The sequence below is a fragment of the Carcharodon carcharias genome, chromosome 1, assembly GCF_017639515.1.
Source record: "Carcharodon carcharias isolate sCarCar2 chromosome 1, sCarCar2.pri, whole genome shotgun sequence".
NCBI lineage: Eukaryota > Metazoa > Chordata > Chondrichthyes > Lamniformes > Lamnidae > Carcharodon > Carcharodon carcharias.
In genome coordinates, this window is record NC_054467.1 from 168196782 (window position 1) to 168221972 (window position 25191).

General features: G+C 40.5%; 1 protein-coding gene across 8 annotated transcripts in view; it reads right to left on the reverse strand.

Annotated features, from left to right (window-relative positions):
• The window catches only part of trappc13 (trafficking protein particle complex subunit 13), an 87711-nt gene extending 62799 nt beyond the window's left edge, over positions 1–24912 (reverse strand). For all 8 annotated transcript variants that reach the window (XM_041190236.1, XM_041190227.1, XM_041190219.1 and 5 more), the window contains exons 1-2: positions 24835–24912; positions 10435–11327 (exon numbers count right to left, since the gene is read on the reverse strand). In XM_041190236.1, the coding sequence (XP_041046170.1) occupies positions 10435–11131 (697 nt within the window). In that variant the 5' untranslated portion in view covers positions 11132–11327; positions 24835–24912. The remainder of the gene's footprint in view (positions 1–10434; positions 11328–24834) is intronic.
• Positions 24913–25191: the final 279 nt, after the last annotated feature.

The following is a 25191-nucleotide window of genomic DNA, read 5'->3' on the forward strand; positions in this document are numbered from 1 at the left end:
AGAGAGAGAGGTGGAGGGGGGGTGTGGTTGTAGGGACAAACAAGCAGTGATAGAAGCAGATCATCAAAAGATGTCAACGACAATAGTACAATAGAACACATAGGTGTTAAAGTTAAAGTTGGTGATATTATCTAAACGAATGTGCTAATTAAGAATGGATGGTAGGGCACTCAAGGTATAGCTCTAGTGGGGTTTTTTTTTATATATAATCTAGACAGCAAGGTCACAGCCTCAGAATAAAATGTCATCCAATTAGGACAGAGATGAAGAGAAATTTCTTCACTCAAAGGATTGTAAATCTTTGGATATCTCTAGTCCAGACACCTGTGGATACTCAGTCATTGATTATATTCAAAACAGAGGTTGATAGGTTTTTGGGTACAAAGGGAATTAAAGAGATATGGGAATAGTGCAGGAAGGTGGAATTGAGATCAAATACAATCATGGCTGATTTTCCATGATGGAGCAGACTCAAAGGGCAGAATGGCCTACTACTTTTCCTATTATGTTACTCTTTTAAACCAGAAAGTGCTGTGAAGTTTTGCTCCATCTGCTTTACTGTGCCTTCATAAGCTCAACTTACAACTCTGGCTATGCTCCTCTCTACATGTGACCAGAAAAATCTGCCTGTGGCTCTGGCTAGATTCCTCCCTCATTCCATGTTCAGCTTCAACACCAGTCATAACCCTGTCAGATCCCGCCTTCCTAATCAATTTCCCATCCAAACCTGTGACAACTGAGCTCAGAGAGAGGGAAAAAAGGAAAAATAGTGTAGTAGACCAAAGACATAAACAAAGGAGGTAAAAAGTGAGGAACCACCAACACAAAGATGAGAAGGCAAGAAAAAGATTCCTCCGAATGATAAATTAAATAGTAACTGAGAAATTGTATTCAGTGTCCTTATAAAGCCAATTACAAGATCATTAGCACACGTTAAAGCCTGTATACCACTCACTAAAATTAAGCTACAATTGTCTAAATGAACAAACAAGCTTGGCTAGGGCAGGGAACCTAGGTAACAAACGAACATTTTTTAATGCATCGTGTACACTAGCTTGGGTACATTGAGGACTACATTGGTGCAACAGTCAACTTACTCCTAGTGGATGTCCATATCTCGGTTGTTACTGCAGTCATCTAAATAAGTTTGATTTATGGACTTGGAATTTGCTGTCAGGGACAAAGTGATGGCGCTCAACACTGACCTTAAAGAAAGCTGTCCATGAAGATCTAGCGATCTGTGGTATGGATTTAATCTTTTTCAAAGTCAGGTGGATCTGCCGCCAAGTCAAGCAGATCTTCAGGGTTCCAGCAACAGTGATGTGATCAAGCAGGATAAGCAGCCAATCACACTGGAGTATTCTTACAGACAGCAAACCAGAAAGTAAAATGCACAGTTGATCCTTCAATTTTAATTAAATTTTTAGAGACTGAAAAAATTGATTGGGACATACAAAGGGCATTAAGGTAGAAGCCAAACGTCAAACTTTAATTTTATAATTGTGAAATGGCAGACTTCTCATGATAAATTGCACATTTTAAAATGTTTTCCAGGGTAAGGGAGATTTTTCAGCAGTATTTATAATCTTAGTGCATTGTTAAAAAGGTGTATTTTTTCAAGGTTTTTTACGAGATTAAAAGCTTAAAAGGGCAAGTTTCCATTAGCTCAGTAATTTTTGGATTTCAGGGTGGGGACGGGTAGGGTACTTCAATAGCACACCCTATGGAGATTTCTGCTTTTAACTATGCATCTGTGGATTCTAGAAACTGCTGTCATTTTCAGAAGAGTAATGACAGTGATCACTGAGTCATCATTACAGCAAAATGCAGGCCATTAAATTTCACTTATTGAGAATGAAAGTGACTGTTGACTGGGGTAAAAGGGAACTTTTTTCCTTTTTTAAAAAAATTCATTCACAGGATACGCACTTAGCTGACTGGGCCAGCATTTATTGCCCATCCCTAGTTACCCATGAGAAGGTGGTGTTGAGCTGCCTTCTTGAACCACTGCAGTCCATGTGGTGTAGGTACACCCACAGTGCTGTTAGGAAGGGAGCTCCAGGATTTTCACCCAGCGACAGCGAAGGAATGGCGATATATTCCCAAGTCAGAATGTTAAGTAACTTAGATGGGAACACCACCACATGTAAGTTCCCCTCCATCTGCTGCCCTTGTCCTTCTAGATGGTAGTGGTTATGGGCTTGGAAGGTGGTCCAAGGAGCCTTGGTGAATTCCATTCAAGATTCTGAAGGGGTCAATCAGGGATGGACAGGGTACACAGAGGTCCATGTGGTGTAGGTACATTGGAACAGCTGTACCATTGGAACAGCCTTCACCTGAACCATATGGGAACAGTGTCCTGGCAAATCATGCACAACAACAAAGGAGATAGGAGTAGACCATATGGCCCATCAAGCCTGCTCCACAATCCAATACAATCAGAACTGGTCTTTGGTTTCAATTTTCACACCTCCTCCCCCATATCTCTTGATTGCCTAAAACACCAAAAATTTGGCTACCCCAGCCTTAAATATATTAAATATATCAACAACCCTCTGGGGTAGAGAATTCCAAAGGTTAACAGCCCACTTAGTGAAGAAATTTCTCACCTCAATGCTAAATGATTGACCGCTTATCCTAAGACTGTAGTCCCCTGTTCTAGATTCTCCAGCCTGGGAAAATAACCTCCGTGTACCCTGTCCATCCCTGATTGACCCCTTCAGAATCTTGAATGTTTCAATATGGTTACCGCTCATTCTTCTAAACTTCAGAGAATATCGACCAAATTTGCTCAGTCTATCATAGGACAACCCCCTCAGCCCAGGGACCAATTTAGTGAACCTTTGCTGTACCGGCTCCAAAACAAATATATCTTTCAATGTGGAGACCAAAACTGCACATTGTATTATCACCAAAGTCCTGCACAATTGTAGCAAAACTTCTTTATTCTTGTACTCCAATCTATTGCCTTCCCAATTGTTTGCTGTACCTGCATTTACCTTGTGTAAATATACGCAAGTTTCTCCGAACAAGAATTTACAAGTTTCACACCTTTTAAAAATTATTTTGCTTTTCTGTTCTTACAACCAAAGTAAATAATGTCACATTATACTCCATCTGCCATTACACTGCCCAATCACTTAGCCTCTCCATATCTCTATGCAGCCTGTCGTCCTCAACTTACATTTCCCTAGCTTTGTAACTCTTTCGAGTACAAACCCATTTCCATCTGTTTCAGATGAAGTTACATTGTTTCATAGTTTGCCATTGTGAGATTTGAACTCCTGATCTTGGGGTTACAAACCCAGTACCATAACCACTTGGCTATTTAGGACAAGCTCTCCCTAGCTTTGTATCATCAGTAAACTTAAGATACATTACTTTTCTCTATTTAAGTCATTAATATAGATGGTAAACAGGTGGGGTCCCAGCACTGATCCTTACAGCACTCCAGAAGTCACAATATGCCAATCTGAGAATTCCCTTTTTATGCCTACTCTGCTTCCTTTCAGCTAACCAATTCTCTAACCAACTCATGTTAATACGTTACTCCCAACTGTTGCCCATTAATCTTTTATAAGGCACTTTATTAAATGCCTTTTGGCATATAACTAGAGCTGTGGAGAGGGTTTTAAGTAAAATAGTGGGGTGGAGGATGCATGTGAGGGGAGATTTGGAAGGGTAAATGAAAAAGGGCAAGGCAATAGTGCAGGGTTGCAATATGAGTAATAATGACCAGAGTGTGACAAAAAGGGTCAGAGCATACAAACATGAGTATACTAGCTAAGATCAGAGAAGGGAAAATGGTAAAAAGAATTAAAATCTTTTTATCTGAATATGCAAAGCATTTATAACAAAATGGATGAGTGATAGCACAAATAGAAATAAATATATGGTAGCCATTACAGAGACATGGTTGCAAAGTGGCCACAGCTGAGATCTGAATTTCAAGGGTATTTGACATTTCAGAAGGACAGGAGGAAAAGGAAAAGGCGGTGAGGTAGCTCTGTTAAAAAATAATGAGATCAGTATAATCGTGAAAAATCTTAGGTTGGAGGTGGAAATATAAATAGCAAAGAGGTCACTGGTGGGAGTAGTTTACAGGTGCCTGATAATAGCTACACTGTAGGACAGAGTATAAATTGAGAAATAATGGGGTTTGTAAGAAAGGTACTGCAATATTCATGGAAAATTTTAATCTTCATATAGATCAATCAAATTGGCAAAGGTAATCTGGAGGATGAGTTCAGAAAGTATATTAGGGAGCTTCTTAGAACAATACTTTCTGGAACCTACCAGGGAACAAACTATTTTAGATCTGATAATGTGCAATGAGACAGGATTAATTAAGAACCTCATAGTAAAGGATCCTCTCAGTAAAAGTGAGCATATGGCTGAATTTCACATTCAGTGTGAGGGTGAGAAATGTGGGTCTAAATCTAGAGTTTTAAACTTAAAAGCAATTACAATGGTATGAAGTCAGAGCTGGCCAAAGTAGACTACAATAATAAATTATTAGGTAAGGTGGTAGAGAAGCTGTAGCAGCCATTTAAGAAGATATTTCATCACGGTCAACAAAATCACTGTATAATTGTAGCAAGACTTTCTTCTTCTTGCACTCCAATCTCCTCACAACAAAGGTCAGAATGTCATTCATTGCCTTCCCAATTGCTTGAAAAAGAAAGATTCTACGAGAGTGATGTACCATCTGTGGCTAACTATGGAAGATTAGAGGGGAGGGGTATCAAATTGAAAGACATATAATGCTGCAAATAAAGATTGGGAAAGTTTTTGAAACCAGCAAAAGATGAGTAAAAAAATAAAGAGGGAGAAATTAAGAGTATGAGAGAAAGCTAGCAAGTATAAAAACAGACATAAAAGTCCAAGTATCTAAAAAAGAAAATAAGTAGCTATAGTACAGGTACTGGATCCCGTATTCAGGAAGCTCAGGACTAGACGTGTGCTGGATTTGGGGATTTTACGGATTTTGGGTCCTAGGCCTAGCATGTACTTATAATATATAAAGTATGAAAAATAAATAAAAAGGGTTTGTTCAAAATGCTACCCAGGGTGCCAGCTTTGAACGTAGCCAGCTTTCGGGTCCTTCTGGATTTTGGGATGCCGGATAAGGGGGTCAGATAGCTGCATTAGTCCCTTGGAGGGCAAGACTAGGAACGAATGAGAAAGGAGGAAACAGCAGAGACAACAAATATCTGTCTTCACAACAGAAGACATAAAAAGTATCCCAAGAATAGCAGAAAATCAAGAGGCAAAAGGGACGAACTTAAAACAATCACAAAAGGAAAAAGTACTGGGAAAACGAATGGGACTAAAGACTGACAAGTCCCATGATCCTGACAATCTGCATCTTATGGTCTTAAAAGAAGTAGCTGCAGATGTTGTGGATGCATTGGTTATAATCTTCCAAAATTTCCTGGATTCTGGAAACGTCCCAGTGGAAAACCACAAATATAACACCTCTATTCAAGGAAGGAGGGAGATAGAAAGCAGAAAAATATAGGCCAGTTAGCCTAACATCTATCATTGCAAAAATGCTAGAATCTATTACTGAGGTAGTAGCAGGACATTTAGAAAATCATAATACAATCAGGTAAAGTCAACATGGTTTGTTGAAAGAAAAATTGTGTTTGATATATTTAGAGCTTCTTGAGGATGTGACAAGCAGGATGAAGGGGTACCAGTAGATGTAGTGTATTTGGATTTCCAAAAAGGCATTCGATAAGGCGTCACACAAAATGTTACCACACAAAAGCTCATGGTGTTGGGGTAGGTAATATATTGGCAGCAGAGGACCAGCCAATTAACATGGAACAGCGTTGGGATAGATAGGCCATTTTCAATTTGGCAAACTGTAACTGGTGGAGTGCCACAGTGATCAATGCTGGAGTCTCAACTATTTATGACCTATATTAATGACTTGAAGTGACCATCTGTATTGGATCTAAGTTTGTGGAGATACAAAGAAACAGGAGAAGAATACAAAGTCTACAAAAGGATATAGATAGGTTAATTGTGTGGGCAGAAATTTGACAGAAGTATAACGTAGGAAAATGTGAGGCTGTCCACTTTGACAGGAAGAATAGAAAAGCAGATTATTTAAATGGAGATACTACATAATGCTGCAGTAAGGGATCTGGGTGTACATGAATCCCAAAAGGTGCAGTGACACGGAAGGGAAATGGAATGTTGGCCTTCATTGCAAGAAGGATGTAGTATAAAAGCAGGGGTAAGGGAGTCTTGCTACAACTGTACAGCATTGGTCAGACATTGCTGTGTACAATTTTGGTCTCCTTGCATTGGAAGCAGTTCAGAAGATTTATTAGGCTGATTCCTGGGACGAAGGGGTTGTCTTACGATGAAAGGTTGAGTAGCTTGGTTCTAAGTTTGTTGGAGTTTAGAAGAATGAGAGATGATCTTATTGAAAGATGTGGTTCTGAGAAGACTTGACAGGATGAGAGGATGTTTCTCCCCCCGCCACCACCACCCGTTGGGGGAATCTAGAACCAGGGGGTACAATTAAAAATTAAGGGGGCACCAATTTTTGACAGATGAGGAGAAATTTCTTCTCTCAGAAAGGTCATTAGTCTTTGGAATTCTCTACCCCAGAGAGAAGTGGTGGCTGGACCATTGAATATATTCAAGGCTGAGTTGGACAGATTCTTGATGTATAAGGGAGTCAAGGGTTAGTGGGAGGTGGGCAGGCACAAAAATGGAGTTAAGGCCACAATCAAATCAGCCAGGATTGTACTAAATGACTAAATGCCCTACTGCTGGCTCTTATTTCTTATTATCTCGTGTAACAACATTGTGGTATCAGTCCATATGCATGTGAAGCAAAGGGCTACCTCGAAAAAAAGCTTCAGAAGGCAGTGGAGGCAGGGTCAATGAATATTTTTAAGGCACAGGATTCTTGTTAGGCAAGGGAATCAAAGGTTATCGGGGGTAGATGAGAATGTGGAATTCGAAACACAAGCAGATCAACCATGATCTTATTGAATGGCGGAGCAGGCTCAAGGGGTCATATGGTCTACTCCTGTTCCTATTCCTTATGTATTTGGAATTGTAGCATCAATTAAAGTATGGTGCAAAAGGATCATCTAAGCACTTAAATCTGCTATTAATCCAAATGGTAGGAATTTTTGACTAATTTGATCAACGGACTTCATAAGAAACATGCAAAAATCAATTAGGGAAGCTTGCAAGTATGTACAAGATTTTTCCCCCAAATGTAGAGAAAAATGGATGAGGCCTGTAATCATTAGATAGCTTTGGCACAAACATTTGATTCAAAATTTTTAATTATAGCAGAAAAAGGTAATTTCTTATTAATAACCCACTAGGGTTAAAACTGGGCAGATGTGGAGCTTTGAAATGTGCAGATTCTGAGAATGCAACTTCATTAGGTCATAAATTACGGAAGAGCCACTCTATTTATCCTTAAAATGCATTGTGAACTGAACAGTGCTATCGCTCAGAGACTTGCAGGGCAGCAAGTTAACAAGCAGCCACTTGACCCAGAAAAAGTGCATGTCACATGGCGTAAGGAAGGAATGAATTTAAAACTAGGAGCTCTGTCTTAAAAGCTCTGTAATAATGGGAACCGAATCACATGCAGATTTAAAAAGTGAGTACATGAAATTTGACAGTTCAACATTGTGTTGCTTCTAAATTCAGGTTAATAATGACAAATACAGCATACTTTTAAAATATTTATTTCCAGTGTATTTGCACATATTTTGTTTTATACAGATCCATGCGAGGTTAAACCTGAACAGTTTTTATTCACATATGTACTTAGCTCCATTACAATTTTGCTTTTAGTCCCCTCCCGACCCTTGCTAAAAATGCAAAGAATTAAAATACATTGCTGTGCCAAAGCTCTTTTTATTATGTGATGGCACTGCAGTTCACAAGGTTTACATCATCTGGGTGACCCCATCTTACTGGCCAGCTGAGATTTTCCAGTTATGGCTGCCAGATTCAGTGGATGATTACTAACTTGTGCCTGTCACAGAAAGCGACCATCAGGTATAGCCTGACATGCCAAAGATTACAATGAATACAACCCAACCTGCAATCTTCAATTTCAGATCAAATAATTTCCAGAGAAGTAAAATTCTCAGTAAATGCTACATTTTGCTTAAAAAGCTATTTAAAACCAGAAATGTTAATTCCTGGTTATTGGAGATCAAAATCCCTGCCCTCCATTTCATACTTGTAAACTTTTAGTTACATAACTATGTAAAGTAAATCCAAAACAAAAACAGAATTACCTGGAAAAACTCAGCAGGTCTGGCAGCATCGGCGGAGAAGAAAAGAGTTGATGTTTCGAGTCCTCATGACCCTTCGACAGAACTTGAGTTCGAGTCCAAGAAAGAGCTGAAATATAAGCTGGTTTAAGGTGTGTGTGTGGGGGGCAGAGAGATAGAGAGACAGAGAGGTGGCGGGGGGGCGGGGTTGTGGTTGTAGGGACAAACAAGCAGTGATAGAAGCAGATCATCAAAAGATGTCAACAATGATCTGCTTCTATCACTGCTTGTTTGTCCCTACAACCACAACCCCGCCCCCCCGCCACCTCTCTGTCTCTCTATCTCTCCGCCCCCCACACACACACCTTAAACCAGCTTATATTTCAGCTCTTTCTTGGACTCGAACTCAAGTTCTGTCGAAGGGTCATGAGGACTCGAAACGTCAACTCTTTTCTTCTCCGCCGATGCTGCCAGACCTGCTGAGTTTTTCCAGGTAATTCTGTTTTTGTTTTGGATTTCCAACATCCACAGTTATTTTGTTTTTGTTTTTATCTCTAAAGTAAAACCATCACTGGATTAGCTACTGATGCTTTGGTCAATTATCATAACACAATTGGAATATCTTCTGCTGCTAAGGTGAATGCTTAACGTGAAGCAATCTCTCATTTGCAGAAGGATTTAAAGTATTACAATACCATCAACTATCACTGTGCTTGCTCTTCTCACCTCATGCTGGAAGATAACACCGCAGCAGCAGCAGTCCTAAGAAGCATCAATGAAGTACCAACTCTTCAAGTAAGAACTTACACAGCAAGTGTCAGTCAAATCAACTATGGAAGAGGCCATAATCCAAGTGGTTATGGTACTGGGTTTGTAACCCCAAGATCAAGAGTTCAAATCTTACAATGGCAAACTATGAAACAATGTAACTTCATCTGAAACAGATGGAAACGGGTTTGTACTCGAAAGAGTTACATAAGTCATTGTACAACAAACTCCTTCATTGTATGTGAAGCAGTTAGGAAGTTTTTTTTGCTTGGCCTAAATAGCCAAGTGGTTATGGTACTGGGCTTGTAACCCCAAGATCAAGAGTTCAAATCTCACAATGGCAAACTATGAAACAATGTAACTTCATCTGAATAGGAACAGATGGAAATGTGTTTGTACTCGAAAGAGTTATACAAATATTTCCAGCTAAAATCACTGGATAGTGATCAGAAGCAGGAGCTGAGTTATAGCTTTCTCTCTCTCACACACTCATGGATGCTGAAGCCAATTAAAACACCATGACCCCCTATCTTGACTAATATAACTAACTCAAGTTATGAGGAAATCAAACTTAACCTTGCACAATGGCCATACTGACTGACTGCAGTGAAGCCCCCACAAAACATCATTATAGAAAACATTTCTAGGACAGTGATTAATAAACAAGCATATCAGTGTAGGAAGCGCATTCTCCACCTTTATCATTCAGTAAATTTTAAAATCTCTGAAAACAGAAAAGAATATCCCCTTTAAGTTCAACCTACTTCTAATGAAACAGAGTTTATACGAAGAAAAATCTTGCATTTATATTGTGCCTTTCATGACCTTAGGACATGCTAAGGCGCTTCACAGCCAATCATGCAGTCATTTGAAGTGCAGTCGCTTATAATTAAACTTGTAGGAAATACAACAGCCAAATTTTTTCAGGAAGGTCCCACAAACAGCAATGTGATATCTGTTTTCAAGTGATGTTAACTGAGGGATGAATGTTGGCTACAACAGGAGAAAACTCTCCATTTTCCCTTCAAAGAGCTAAAGAATCTACTCTAGATGGTTCAACTTCTCATCCAAAAAAACTACGTGCTCCCAGGGCAGCACACCCTCAGTACTGCACCATGGTGTTGGTCTAGATATTGTGCTCAAGTCTGTGAAGTAGGGTTGCGAGTGCAATCCCTGAGCTAAGGCTGACACCAAAGTATGCTAAAGAGTTTACCAATAAATGATCAGGAAAGAAAATCTGCTCATTTATCAAAATTACAAGTAAATCCATATTGTTTAAAGTCGATAGACAATAGCAAGGAATTCATGTCAATGTCGTTTTGCTTCTTAAATACCATTTTACTTAGTTACAAGTTATAAATTAAACCATGCCTATAAACAAGTAAACTGATTTTACCTGTAAGATTTAATATTTGTTTAATCAGATTACCAACATATTCACAGCACACAAGATCACAGAAAACCCATATTTGACCAAGATGTCTATGTATTTTGGCATTACAACCAGGAAGGTCACCATGTTTGATAATACTGCTCAGTTTAACCCAGATCTCCTCCAGTTGCCGAGTACTGCAATTGGATTGATCAATGACCCACTTTGCCCTTTGAAAAGAATGCAGCTGGAGCTTCTCCTTGAGTATTTGAAGTCTTTGACTAACTGCCAAAGTGCTTGGTCCCCTTATTCTGCTGTATCCTGCAATACTCCAAGACCTTTCTGATTTGTATTCCTTATCTGTAACTCCACAGCATAAATGTGCCATTTCTGGAAGAAATTCCACAGCAGCTACCCGAGTAAGTGGACCATCCCACAGCAGGTTTGCAGAAAATTCCAGAAGATCCTCTGTGCAATCATAATTTTGAGCTTCTGTTTTGAATTCTATGTCAACCAAATATTTTTCAATTCTTTTCGCTTCTTCATTTGAAATAGTTGGTGGACATTTCTCAGGCTTCACTGGTAAACTTTGCATATTATTTGGAAACCATGGTATAAATCCTGGTGAAGTTCTTTGCGGGAAGTCTTCCAGCAATCTTTTTGCAATTTTCAGTACTTCAGGACAGTCTTGATTAGGCCTATAATGTATCATTAACTCCATATAAATGATGGCTCTGGGCACCAAGCAGCTTGAATTCCTGGAGGCCAATATTAGCGAGCCTTTCTCCTTATACAGTCATAATTGCAAATCTATAAGTCATTCAGAATGAATTGATTTGTCACTGTGCTTCCTTCATCAATTTAGAAGCAGCATAATATTGGGATGCAGCAGTCTATCACCTTCAGGAAGCACTACCCTGCAGAAATAAATGTCATTGAATATTTGTCTTAATGGCATATTTCAACTAAAACAGCAATGTAGCTTTTAAAAAGTTATCTTGGCATTTGCTTCAAAAGTAATGACATTTCTCCATTTCAGGCCCTAATGCAGGCAGTATTCCAACTTAGAAGGAACCTAATTCTGCCTTCTGAAATTTTGTATGCAGTTTCACATATGCAAAAAACTATCACTGTCATACCCTATTTTTGGGAGATAAAAAGAGAAAGCACTAGATGTCAGCATTGGCTGTGGTAGTTCCATCTGTAAGAAGCATGTAGTCTGAAGTCCCACTCCAGAGGCCTGAACACATATCCAAGCTGACATCCAGTGCAGTACCAGTATCCCCCATTTAAGCACATTCCAAAGCATGTTTTTGTTTTAGCGCAGTTTGAAATTTCCCAAATGGCGTTGACTCCATTTTCGTTTTAGCTCAGTTACTGTGCATGCTCAGGTCTTTTAAAAACAAACCATAGCCTCCCTCCACTGACCGAGGGCAAGTGGGAGATACGAAGCAGCCAGTGGGAGGGAAATCAAAATAATTAGTAAGTTAGGGCTTAAAGGATTTTTGGTCCAGTTAGGTTCAAGGCAGCCAACAGGTTACTAATGTAAAAATTACAGGTCAGGAATGGAACCCACCATTAATACATGCTTTCTTAACGGAAAGTGATTTTTTTTAGGAACATATTAGGACTACTAAACAAGGGGCAGCTGTATTGAGGGAGCGCTGCATTGTCAAAAGTGTTGCCTTTCAGAAGAGATACCATTAGCTAGATGTTAAAAGATTCCGCAGTCCTATTCAAAGAGGAGTAGGGACGTTCTTCTGATGTCTTGGCTACCATTTATCTCTCAACAAATAGATTAACTGGCCATTTCTCTGTTGTTTTTGAGACCTTGCTGTGCATAAATGGGCTGCCACATTTCCCATATAGCAACATTTCAAAAGTACTTCATTAGTTGTAAAGTGCTTTGGACATCCAGAGATCTTAAAAAGCATTATATAAATCAAATCTTTCTCATCACGTGAAAAATTGTGAATAATGTGCAACGCCATTGGGCAGTCATCATTTAGGCTTATATCTAATACATCAAGCAAATTGAAAGTGCAATTCAGCACTATTTGTCAGAATATTGATTTTAAAACAATTTTAAAAATGTATTTTTCTGGGTATCAAGTCAGTGGTATGATGTTGCCTGTTTTCTTTGAACAGACCATATTCATATTCCAAAAAGAAACATGTCCATTACTAGCCCAACCGCACTAAAAGCTCCAGTAGTTAATTATGTGCATCAGGCTCTTCTACATTTCAGTATAAAATAGAAAAGGGGAGGAGTGGTGACCATGACAGAGATATGGCTATAAGCTGGTCATAAATTATGAATGAAATATTCCAGGTTATAACGTCTTTAGAAAGGATAGGAAAACTGGAAGGAGGAGAGGGGGAAGGGTAGTCTTATTGATTAAAAACACTGACAGTATTAGAGAGAGGATATAGGTACGAAAGCAATCAGCAGAGACTTACCTGAAATAAGGAAAAAGACAGAACAAACTATAATGGCAGTTAGCCACTTGCCTTTTGATAGCAATAACAAAGAGGGGCAAAATGTATTATTTCAGAGTTTAGAAAGGTGTGTAGCAGAAGCAAAGTTGTTTCAATACGATACTTTAATTTTCTCAAATGTGGGAAGAACAGAGAAGTTCAAGTCAAAAAGGTAGTGAATTTATGGAATTCATTCAAGATAGTTTTCCAGAGCAAAGTGTTCCAAAACCAACAAGAGGGCATTCCATACTAAATTTAGCAGTAATAACGTGGGCCCTGACAATATTCCGGCAATAGTGCTGAAGACTTGTGCTCCAGAACTTGCGGCGCCGCTAGCCAATCTGTTCAAGTACAGCTACAACACTGGCATCTACCCGGTTATGTGGAAAATTGCCCAGGTACGTCCTGTACACAAAAAGCAGGACAAATCCAACCCGGCAATTACCACCCCAGTTTGGGTTCTGCCAGGGCCACCCAGCTCCTGACCTCATTACAGTCTTGGTTCAAACATGGACAAAAGAACTGAATTCCCTAGGTGAGGAGAGAGTGACTGCCCTTGACATCAAGGCCACATTTAACTGAGTTTGGCAACAAGGAACCCTAGCAAAACTGCAGTCAATGGGAATCAGGGAGAAAACTCTCCACTGGCTGGAGTCATACCTAGCACAAAGGAGGATGATTGTGGTTGTTGGAGGTCAGTTATCTCAGCTCCAGGACATCGCTGCAGGAGTTCCTCAGGGTAGTGTCCTAGGCCCAGCCATCTTCAGCTGCTTCATCAATGACCTTCCCTCCATCATAAGGTCAGAAGTGGGGATGTTCGCTGATGATTGCACAATGTTCAGCACCGTTTGTGACTCCTCAGATACTAAAGCTGTCCATGTCCAAATGCAGCAAGACCTGGACAATATCCAGGTTTGGCCTGACAAGTGGCAAGTAACATTCGTGCCACACAAGTGCCAGGCAATGTCCATCTCCGACAAGAGAGATTCTAAACATGGCCCCTTGACATTCAATGGCATTACCATCACTGAATCCCCCTACTATCAACATCCTGGGGGTTACCATTGACCAGAAACTGAACTGGACTAGTCATATAAATACTGTGGAAACAAGAGCAGGTCAGAGGCAAAAAATCCTGCGACGAGTAACTCACCTCCTGACTCCCCAAAGCCTGTCCACCATCTACAAAGGCATAAGTCAGGAGTGTGATGGAATACTCCCCACTTGCCTGGATGAGTGCAGCTCCCACAACACTCAAGACGACTGACACCATCCAGGGCAAAGCAGCCCACTTGATTGGCACCACAAGCACAAACATTCATTCCCTCCACCATTATCGCACAGGAGCAGTGGTGTGGACCATCTATAAAATGTACTGCAGGAATTCACCAAGGTTCCTTAGACAGCACCTTCCAAACCCACGACCACTACCAATTAAAAGGACAAGGGCAGCAGGTAGATGGTAACACCACCAGCTGGAAGTTTCCCTCCAAGCCACTTACCATCCTGACTTGAAAATACATCACTGTTCCTTCACTGTCGTTAGGTCAAAATCCTGGATCTCCCTTCCTAACAGCACTGTGGGTGTACTTACACCACATGGACTGCAGTGGTTCAAGGCGGCAGCTTACCACCACCTTCTCATGGGCAATCAGGGATGGACAACAAATGCTGGCCCAGCCAGCAAAGCCCACATCCCATGGATGAATAAAAAAAAGAATAATGAACCAGAGTTTGATAAATAATCCCTATTGTTGGATTATTAACTAAATGATCATATGATCAAATTCAATGTAGATTTGAAAAGAGAAACTTCACAGTCATTATGATTCCAGATTTTGGTATGGCTAACTTAAACAGTATGGGACAGAAACAAATATCACTACTGATGAATAGTGGGAGGTGTTGAAAAAGGAATTTTGCTTAACACAAAAATTATTCAGGCCCCTAAAGAGAAAAGAGTTCTATATACTAAATGAAAACAGCCACAATCAACAAGAGGTTAGGTAAGTATACGGGTGCGTAAACAATAGTGTAAATCCAGGGGACTGGTTGAGAAAAAAACAAAGGAAGGCAAAAAAAAGTAAAAACTGCACAAAAAAATGTTCTAGTGCTATCAAAATTAACACAAATATTCATTACAATTATATTAGAAGGTAAGAGCAATGTAGGCCCTTCAAAAAAAAGACAGGGGTAATACTACAATTGAAAATAAGGAAATGGAAAACTTGTTGAATTACAGTGTACTAGTCTTCAGAGTAGAAGACAATAATATACCCCACATCCCAGGAAAATTACTAATGAATCAAAGTATGGAATTCACTCAATTTAACATAAGCAAGAAGACAGTATTAAAAAAAAACATGCACTAAAAACTGACAAATCCCCAGGATCGAATGCCAGGATCGAATGGTTTTCACCCAAGGGATTTTAAAGGAAGTACTGCAGATGCATTCAATCTACCAAAGTGCACTCGATTCGTTGGAAAATTGCCAGTGTAGTACTTTATATAAGAAAGGTGTGAGAGAGAGAGAGACCAGGAAATTATAGATTGGTTGGTCTAACATCTGTAACAGGGAAGTTATTCGAATCTCTAATTAACGACAGAGAGACTGAGGGCTCAGAGAAAGAAATCTGAGCTGATTAGAGACATTTGTAAAGGGTAGGTTAAGTCTAACTAAATGGAATAACTTGAGAAAGTAACTAAAATAGACTGGGGAATGTTTGTGGATGTCACTTATATTGATTTCCAGAGGCATTTGATGAGGTTCCACATAAGAAACTTTAAGCTGAAATTAAAGCTCATGGAATTAAAGGCAAATTATTGACCTGGTCCAGAGATAGGTTTGGCAGTTGAAGACAGAGTAGGGATGAAGAGTATGTACTCAAATTGGAAGGAAGTGGCTCGTGGTGTCCCACAACGATCTAAGCTGGGGCCTCAACTACTCACTATATTTGCAATAATGCCATTGCTTAATCACAGGGATAAGGATTTCAATGCTACTTTCTAAAAGTTTAAAAAAAAATTCTAACCATTTCTTTAAACTGTGAAGGAATGCTCATAGCTTTCAAAATTTTCCCAAAAAAGTCGACAGATGCAGATAGAGATGAATTACATCTCACATTGTGACTAAGCACAACAGATAAATGAAACCATGAAACTGCTAGCCAGCTTTGTCAAAATTAAAGCAAGACAATTTATTAGTTAAACCTGAAATGAGGAGATCGATAACAACCAGCATTTATATAGCACCATTAACATAGTAAATTGTTCTAAGGGTCTTCACAGGAATTTTAACAAAATTGGGCATCTAACCCCAAACAATGATATTGGGTCAGATAGGTATAAGGAGCACCTTAAAGTAGTAGAGAGGGGTAGTGAGGTTTGGGGAGAAAATTCCAAAGATTGAGGTTCTGGTAGCAGAAAGCGTGGTCGCCAATGGTGGAGCAATTAAAATAGAGGATGCTTAAGTAGCCAGATTTGAAGTGGAAATATCTTGGGAGTTTTGGAGAGTAATACAGAGGTAAGGACAATAAGTAAATGAAGGGACTTTAAAACAAGGATGAGAATTTTAAAAACGTGGCACTGCCAAACCAGGAACCGATATAGCTCAACAAGTATTGGGGTGATAAGTGAACTGACTCTGTGAAATATGAAAGATAAAAGCAAAAAACTGCGGATGCTGGAAATCCAAAACAAAAGTACCTGGAAAAACTCAGCAGGTCTGACAGCATCTGTGGAGAGGAATACAGTTAACATTTCGAGTCCGTATGACTCTTCAACAGAACTAAGGAAAAATAGAAAAGAGGTGAAATATAAGCTGCTTTAAGGGGGGGTGGGACAAGTAGAGCTGGATAGAGGGCCAGTGATAGGTGGAGATAACCAAAAGATGTCATAGACAAAAGGACAAAGAGGTGTTGAAGGTGGTGATATTATCTAAGGAATGTGATAATAAAGGTACACATAGCCCAGTTGGGGTGGGGTGGGGTGGATTGAAATAGACTAAAAGGCAAAGATAAAACAATGGATGGAAATACATTTAAAAATAATGGAAATAGGTGGGAAAAGAAAAATCTATATAAATTATTGGAAAAAAGGGGGATCAGAAAGGGGGTGGGGATGGAGGAGAGAGCTCATGATCTAAAATTGTTGAACTCAATATTCAGTCCAGAAGGCTGTAAAGTGCCTAGTCGGAAGATGAGGTGCTGTTCCTCCAGTTTGCGTTGAGCTTCACTGGAACAATGCAGCAGGCCAAGGACGGACATGTGGGCATAACAGCAGGATGGAGTGCTGAAATGGCAAACGACAGGGAGGTCTGGGTCATGCTTGCGGACAGACCGAAGGTGTTCTGCAAAGTGGTCATCCAGTCTGTGTTTGGTATCTCCAATGTAGAGGAAACCGCATTAGGAGCAGCGAATGCAGTAGACTAAATTGAGGGAAGTGCAAGTGAAATGCTGCTTCACACGAAAGGAGTGTTTAGACCCTTGGACGGTGAGGAGAGGGGAAGTAAAGGGGCAGGTGTTGCACCTTCAGCGGTTGCATGGGAAGGTGCCGTGGGAGGGGGTTGAGGTGTAGGGGGTGATGGAGGAGTGGACCAGGGTATCCCGGAGGGAATGATCCCTGTGGAATGCCCTCAGGACATTACAGGGCCCTCAACCGTGTCCAGCCCATCTCCCACGTTTCCGCCCTCACACCTTCCTCTCCCTCCCAGAACCATGATAGGGTCCCCATGTCCTCACTTATCACCCCACCAGCCACCAGCCTCTGCATTCAAAGGATCATCCTCCGCCATTTCTGCCAACTCTAGCATGATGCCACCACCAAACATATCCCCCCTTCACCACCACCACCAACCCCCCCACACCCCCCAGCAGCATTCCGCAGGGATCGTTCCCTCCAGGACACCCTGGTCCACTCCTCCATCACCCCCTACACCTCAACCCCCTCCCACGGCACCTTCCCATGCAACTGCAGAAGATGCAACACCTGCCCCTTTACTTCTCCTTTCCTCACCGTCCAAGGGGAGTGAAGCAGCATTTCACTTGCACTTCCCTCAATTTAGTCTGTATTCACTGCTCCCAGTGCAGTTTCCTCTACATTGGAGAGACCAAACGCAGTCTTTTGGTTATCTCCACCTATCACTGGCCCTCCATCCAGCTCTACTTGTCCCACCCCGCCTTAAACCAGCTTATATTTCACCTCTTTTCTCTTTTGAGGATCAAAGGTTACAGGGAGAAGGCGGGAGAATGGGATTGAGAAACTTATCAGCCATAATTGAATGGCAGAGCAGACTCGATGGGCCGAATGGCCTAATTTCTGCTCCTTTGTCTTCTGGTCTCTTTTCTATTTTTCCTTAGTTCTGTTGAAGAGTCATACGGACTCGAAATGTTAACTGTATTCCTCTCCGCAGATTCTGTCAGACCTGCTGAGTTTTTCCAGGTACTTTTGTTTTTGTCCGAGAAATAAGACATGGGCAGGAGCATTTTGGTCAAGTTTATGAAAGGTGGATAAATTAAATTGGCAACGGTAAGCCTTGAGGATGAGTTCATAAGAGTGCATTCGGGAGGTTTTTTTTTAAGAACAATATGTTGTGGAACCAATCATGGAACAGACTAATTTAGATCTGGTAATGTGTGATGAGACATGGTTAATTAAGGATCTCAAAGTAAAGGATCCTCCAGGGGAGATTGATCATAACATGAATTCCATATTCAGTTTAAGGGTGAGAAACTTGGGTCAGAAACTGGTCTCTTAGACCCAAATAAAAACAATTTCCAAGATATGAAGACAGAGTTGGCTAAAGTGGACTGTGCAAATAGATTAAAAGGCAAGCTAGTATATAAGCATTGGCAGACATTTAAGGAGATATTTCACAATTTGAAAGACATTTTCAATTGATTAAAAAAAGGATCAACAAGAACAACATGGCTAACTAAGGAAGTTAAGGATGTATCAAGTTGAAAGGGACATACAATGTTATGAAGATTAGTGGTAAGCCAGAAGATCTGTAAGGTTTTACAAACCAGCAAAGAAGGGCTTAAAGAGAGAGAAAATAGATGAGAATAAATTAGCAAAAAATACAATTTTTTTTTTAATTCATTCACGGGATGTGGCCTTCATTGGCTAGGCCAGCATTTATTGCCAATTCCTAATTGCCCTTGAGAAGGTGGTGGTGAGCTGCCTTCTTAAACCACTGCAATCCATGTGGTTTAGGTACAACCACAGTGCTGTTAGGAAGGCAGTTGCATGGTTTTGACCCAGCAACAGCAAAGGAACGGCGATATAGCTCCAAGTCAGGATGGTATGTGACTTGGAGGGGAACTTCCAGGGGTTGGTGTTCTTAGGTTTCTGCTGACCTTGTCCTTCTAGGTGGCAGAGGTCACAGATTTGGAAAGTTCCTTGGTGAATTGCTGCAGTGCATCTTGTAGTTGGTACACACTGCTGCTACTGTGCATCGGTAGTGGAGGGGTGAACGTTTGTGGGTGGGGTGCCAATCAAACAGGCTGCTTTGTTCTGGATGGTGTCAAGCTTCGAGTGTTGTTGGAGCTGCACTCACCCAGTCAAGTGGGGAGTATTCCATCACACTCCCCTCTTGTGCCTTGTAGATGGAGGATAGGCTTTGGGAAGTCACGAGGTGAGATATTCTCTTCAGAATTCCCAGCCTCTGACCTGCTCTTATAGCCACCGTATTTATATGGCTAGTCCAGTTCAGTTTCTGGTCAATGGTAATCCCCAGGATGTTGGTAGTGGGGAATTCAGCAATGGTAATGCCACTGAACGTCAAGGAGAGATGGTTAGATTCAATCTTTTTGGAGATGGTCATTGCCTGGCACTTGTGTGCATGATTGTTACTTGCCACTTGTCAGCCCAAACCTGGATACTGTCCAGGTCTTGCTGCATATGGACGTGGACTGCTTCAGTATCTGAGGAGTAGTGAACAGTGCGGCACATTGTGCAATCATCTGTGAACATCCCAACTTCTGACCTTATGATGGAGGGAAGGTCATTGAAGAAACTACTGAAGATGGTTGGGCCTAGAACACCACCCTGAGGAATTCCTGCAGCGAAGTCCCAGGACTATTGACCTCCAATAGCACAATAATCTTCCATTGTGCTAGGTATGATTCCAACCAGTGGAGAGTTGTCCTCCACAATTCAGTTTTGCTAGGGCTTCTTGATGCCACATTCAGTTAAGTGCTGCCTTGATGTCACGGGCAGTCATTCTCACCTCACCACTTGAGTTCAGCTATCTTCTCCATATTTGGACTAAGGCTGTAATGAAGTCAGTAGCTGAGTTGCCCTGGCAGAACCAAAACTTAGCATCAGTGAGGTTATTGCTGAGTTAAGTACTTATATTTATAGAGCACTTTTAATGTAATTAAATGTCCCAAGGTACTTTACAAGAGCATTATAAAACAAAACATGCCACTGAGCTACAAAAAGCAATATTAGGGCAGTTGGCCAAAACCATGGTCAAAGAGGTGAGGTTTATGTAGTGTCTTAAAGGAGGAGAGTGTGACAGAGAGGTGTAGGGGTGGTATGTCCGAGCTTGGGGCCCAGACAATTAAAAGCATGGCCATCAATGGTGGATCGATTAAAACTGGGGATGCAAAAGAGACCAGAATTAGAGAAACGCACATGTCTCGGAGGTTTGTGGGGTTAAAGGAGATTACAGAGCTAGGGAGCAGTGAGGTGAGGGAGAGATGTGAAAATAAGGGTGAGAGTTTTAAAATCAAGACTTCGCTTGAATCAAGACCTTACTTAACTTGGAGCCAATGCAGGTCAATGAACATAGAGGTGATGGGGAAATGGGGCTTGCTGCGAGTTAAGACACAGACAGCAGAACTTTGGATATTCTCAAAATTATGGAAGGTAGAATGTGAGACACCAGCTTGAAGAGTGTTGTGTAGTCAAGTCTAGAGGCAATGGAGGCATGGATGAGTGTTTCAGCAACAGATGAGCTGAGGCAGGGGGTAAGGGCGGGTGATGTTACGGAGATTGAAATGGACATTCTTAGTAATGGCACCAACATGTGGTTGGAAGCTCATCTCAGAATGCTGAGCTTGAAGCTGTGCCTCATCTAGGACTTGATTCGGTATATAAACTAATGAAGGCTTCGATACAGTAGATAGGAAGGCTGGGGCATAAATTTAAAGTCACTGGCAAAAGGATTAGAGGGGCGCAAAGGAGAAATGTTTTCACCCAGAGAGTGGGGAGGATCTGAAATTCATTGTGCAAAAGGGTGGCATAGACAGAATTCCTCAATGTATTTAAAAAGCACTTAGATATGCACTTCAAGTGTTATAGCCAAGACGGCTATGTACCAAGAGCTGGAAAGTAGGATTTGGCTGGAAAGCTTTCCCAGCTGGCACAGATACAATGGGCTGAATGGCCTCCTTCTGTGATGTAAATTTTATAATTCTACAATGGTAGACAGGCAGTGTCATAGTATAACAGCAATCAAATGATTGAGAAGCAGCAGTGGAGATGTAAGACTGGGCACCATCAACATACATACGACATCCTTTTCTGCAAATAACATCACTACCGAGCAGCACATTTTGATCAGAGGTGAAGAAATATCTTTCATGATCCTAGATGTGATGACGCAAAGGGGTGATGAGAAGTCATTGATGAAAATGCCACATGTTCAAGTACATAGGTATGGAGCTCTGGAAAGGTATTCAAAAAGCTCAGCGATGGAGGGAGGCTTTGGCAGATATTGTAACTAATCACTAATCCCTTTAGATCTTTCTGCATCGTTCAATGTATGATGGTCACAAAGGATCTCATTCATAACTAGCTAGGGGTATTGAAATGCAGTGAGGATGGCAAAAGTGGGATATGAAGAGTTTGGTACACGAAGTACTGCAAGAAATGGTATGAAGTAGAGAGCCAACCTTACATTCAAGACCTTAAGTGGAAAAAAAAGGTGGCTGAAGATAGGGTGATAACTGGAAGGCTTTAAATATTTGTTTCCATTAAAAAAAGGCAGGTATAATTGGATGGATATTTTAATAATCTGAGCTGATTATTTGTAAGAATTGGTGGAATTAAGTACATTTACTCTGAGTGGAATTTTAAATACAGTTTACGTTCATTAAAATAGTGCTTCCTGCTACATAAATCACAATGCATATCCTCTATGTCACTTTGCATTATGTCAATGTGCAGTCACTACGCAGTTATGTTATTAATATATGGTGGACGGGGGTGGGGGTGGGGGGGGGGACACAAAGAATTAAACGAATGTGCTCTAATTCTACACAAGATGCTTGCATATAATCCAAATCCTCAAATTGCTCCCCCCACCCCATCACTAATTCCACCAATTCTTCTGAATACTATATAATTCAACATTCTCTCTAAATACAAATTTGGATCATGTTTTGTAATTGCGCTTCTGGATGTTTTTCCCCCTCTCAAAGTTCAAGCAAATAGTCTCTTCAGGGTGTGAATAAAATGTTTATGCCTGCAAATTATCCAAGTAGCAGTTAAACTGCCCAAAGGTACCATCTCCATACCCAAGACATACTATTTCAAGTTAAGTAGAGTGATTATCGTTCTTAACTCGTTAGATTATCAATTTTTATACTGAGCGTCTTCATGATGAACATGTGCCAATTTGTATTCCTCAAGTACTGTGGACCGATAATGAGAAAATGACTACTGAAAATAACAAAATAATGCTTTCCAAGTCTCAGAAATTTCTTGAAGGCTTTCATACAATTAATTGCTTTGAAAAGCAGTAACTGTTAACTAGGCCAACATATCAGTTTTATTTATTCTGTTTTTTTTAGGAAAAATCGTTGGCCACAATATCACAGAAACTCTACATTTTCTAAGAGTAATAAAATGGGATTTTTAACATCCTCCTGAATCAACAAAGCAGAACCTTCATTTTCCCAGGTAAACAAGTCTGACAATGCAATATCTTTTAATTCTGCACTACAGTATCAATCTAAAGTACCTGTAGAGGAACCATTTACAGGAAGAGATGCAGGGAGTTGAGTATTATGCATTAATAGTGTAATGTATATTAATGGTTTTACACAAATGTATATATACCATTTTGGACATCCAAACCCTTGGTTACCTTTGTATCTTTAGTAAAGGTACGATCTCAGGAGAGTGTTTAAAAAAAAATTACAGAATACCAACTAATTCAATGTTTTTTTGAAAAAAGGGTAATATCTTGAGGTAAAACAGTCAAGGCTATGAATAGACAATATTAGCATCTGAAAAGGAAAGGTTGAGATAGCTCTTAAATTTATAGATGCTGGTAGATTTGCTGTGTTTCCAGCAATATTTTTGTTTAAAAAAAAAACAAATTCTGGATATTTCAATTTGAAGAGAAATATAATTTTCCTTCCCTCCCCACGTATTGATGACTCATGGAAGGGTATAGTTCTTCAGTTAACAGAAACCCCTGTTACAATGGTTTTCAAACTTTTCTTCACAGGGAACCAAGGACCCTAAACATTGACAGATGCCCAATTTGCAAGTTTCGGCACCCAACAACCTATCCTAAACTCCAAAACTGCCAACTATGCAATGAATAAGAGTGGTATAACTGCAAAAAGTTGTCGTCAACAGCAACTGAAATGTACTAGAAAAAATAAAATGCAGGAAAAGGACATTTGTGTGATCACAGCAATTGGATGCCCAACCCTAAACAGACAGAAATCTGATAAAAGCAAAATACTGCGGATGCTGGAAATCTGAAACAAAAACAAAATTAGCTGGAAAACCTCAGCAGGTCTGACAGCATCTGCGGAGAGGAACACAATTAACTTTTCGAGCCCGTATGACTCTTCATCAGAACTAAAGAGATATAGAAATCTGAAATGTTTCCACCAGTTCAAAAAAAATTACACCCCATTGTACCTTCCCAAAGGGACATTCTTTACAGGAAATGTTGGCACATCCACAACCAAGTCTTATCCTGTCATTTTCCAACATCCATATACAGACGAACTCTTCATTCTCTATAAAAACAAAAAAACTGCAGATGCTGGAAATCCAAAACAAAAACAGAATTACCTGGAAAAACAGAGTTCTGTCGAAGGGTCATGAGGACTCGAAACGTCAACTCTTTTCTTCTCTGCCGATGCTGCCAGACCTGCTGAGTTTTTCCAGGTAATTCTGTTTTTGTTTTGTTTCTTCATTCTCTATACTAGAGGAAGTGGCACCAATTCTAACTTATGTTCTTCCCAATTTCCTATGTAAGCTCAATGTATATCTCATATCAATCTAAATGCTTGTGTGGCACAGGTTAGCAAAGTCTCAGGTTTAATTTAAGTCTGCGAGCAAAGCTGTCTCACCCGTTCTAAATCTCACTGAAGTCGCAAAATAAACTTAGGAACTGCGTTTGTACTGTTACATACAAAGCAATCCTCATTCCCAGGTTCAATTAGAGCTTGGAAAGCACTACCTAATTAGGATTACAATACTTTAATTGTGAGAAGTTAAATTTCAAGTTTGTTCTTGCTTATGTTCATTAATGGAAATGTTAACAGTCCTGGAAAACGGTACACACTTTGAGCACTTAAATGTCAGCAACAATCAAAGCCGGATTCACTGAGAGGCAGCATTCACTGAGAATTCCCCATAGAAACAGGAATCTGTGGGGAAAGGGCGGCTTAAGCAGTAAATTCATTGATCCTACACGCCCAGAGTTGAATCACTCTCAAGAGAAAGGGTGTGCCAATCGGGAAATGAGGACTTTGGGGTTTCAGGTTTCTCTGGTTTCGGATGACTGAACGGAGTGCGCTGTTTACCTGTGAATATCCTCTTACTGTCTACAATGAGACACATGGAGAGCACAGGTGAACCCAGAGAAACCCCCCCTCCCCGCAGCCGCTCAGACTCCCACAGGCCTTCTCTGCTGCGGCTCCGGGCCGGCAGGGCACGGCACAGCGGTGCCGCTCCGCTGTGTTCCTTACCTTTCAGCGCCAGCAGATGCTCCTGTTTGGGCTGATTCACGTCCATCTTCCCCGCTCAACTCCCAACCCGCATGCGCGAACCGCCCTACGGACCCCGATAAGAAGCAAAATAACAATCAGTGCGAGCGATTTCGAAACATATATTGCTCTGGGCTCCAAGGCCCGAGTGTAGGCCTGACCATTGTCAAGAGAGAAAATAAATAGACAACACTTCTCCCGATTTAATGGATATCTTTTAAAACTTAATTTTTATGTTTCACTGGGGGCTTTCTTTGCAAGTAAATTGCTTAATTTTAATCCTTTTTACATGTACCATAGAAATTTTAAAAACACACTTTAAAATTTGAAAAACAACTT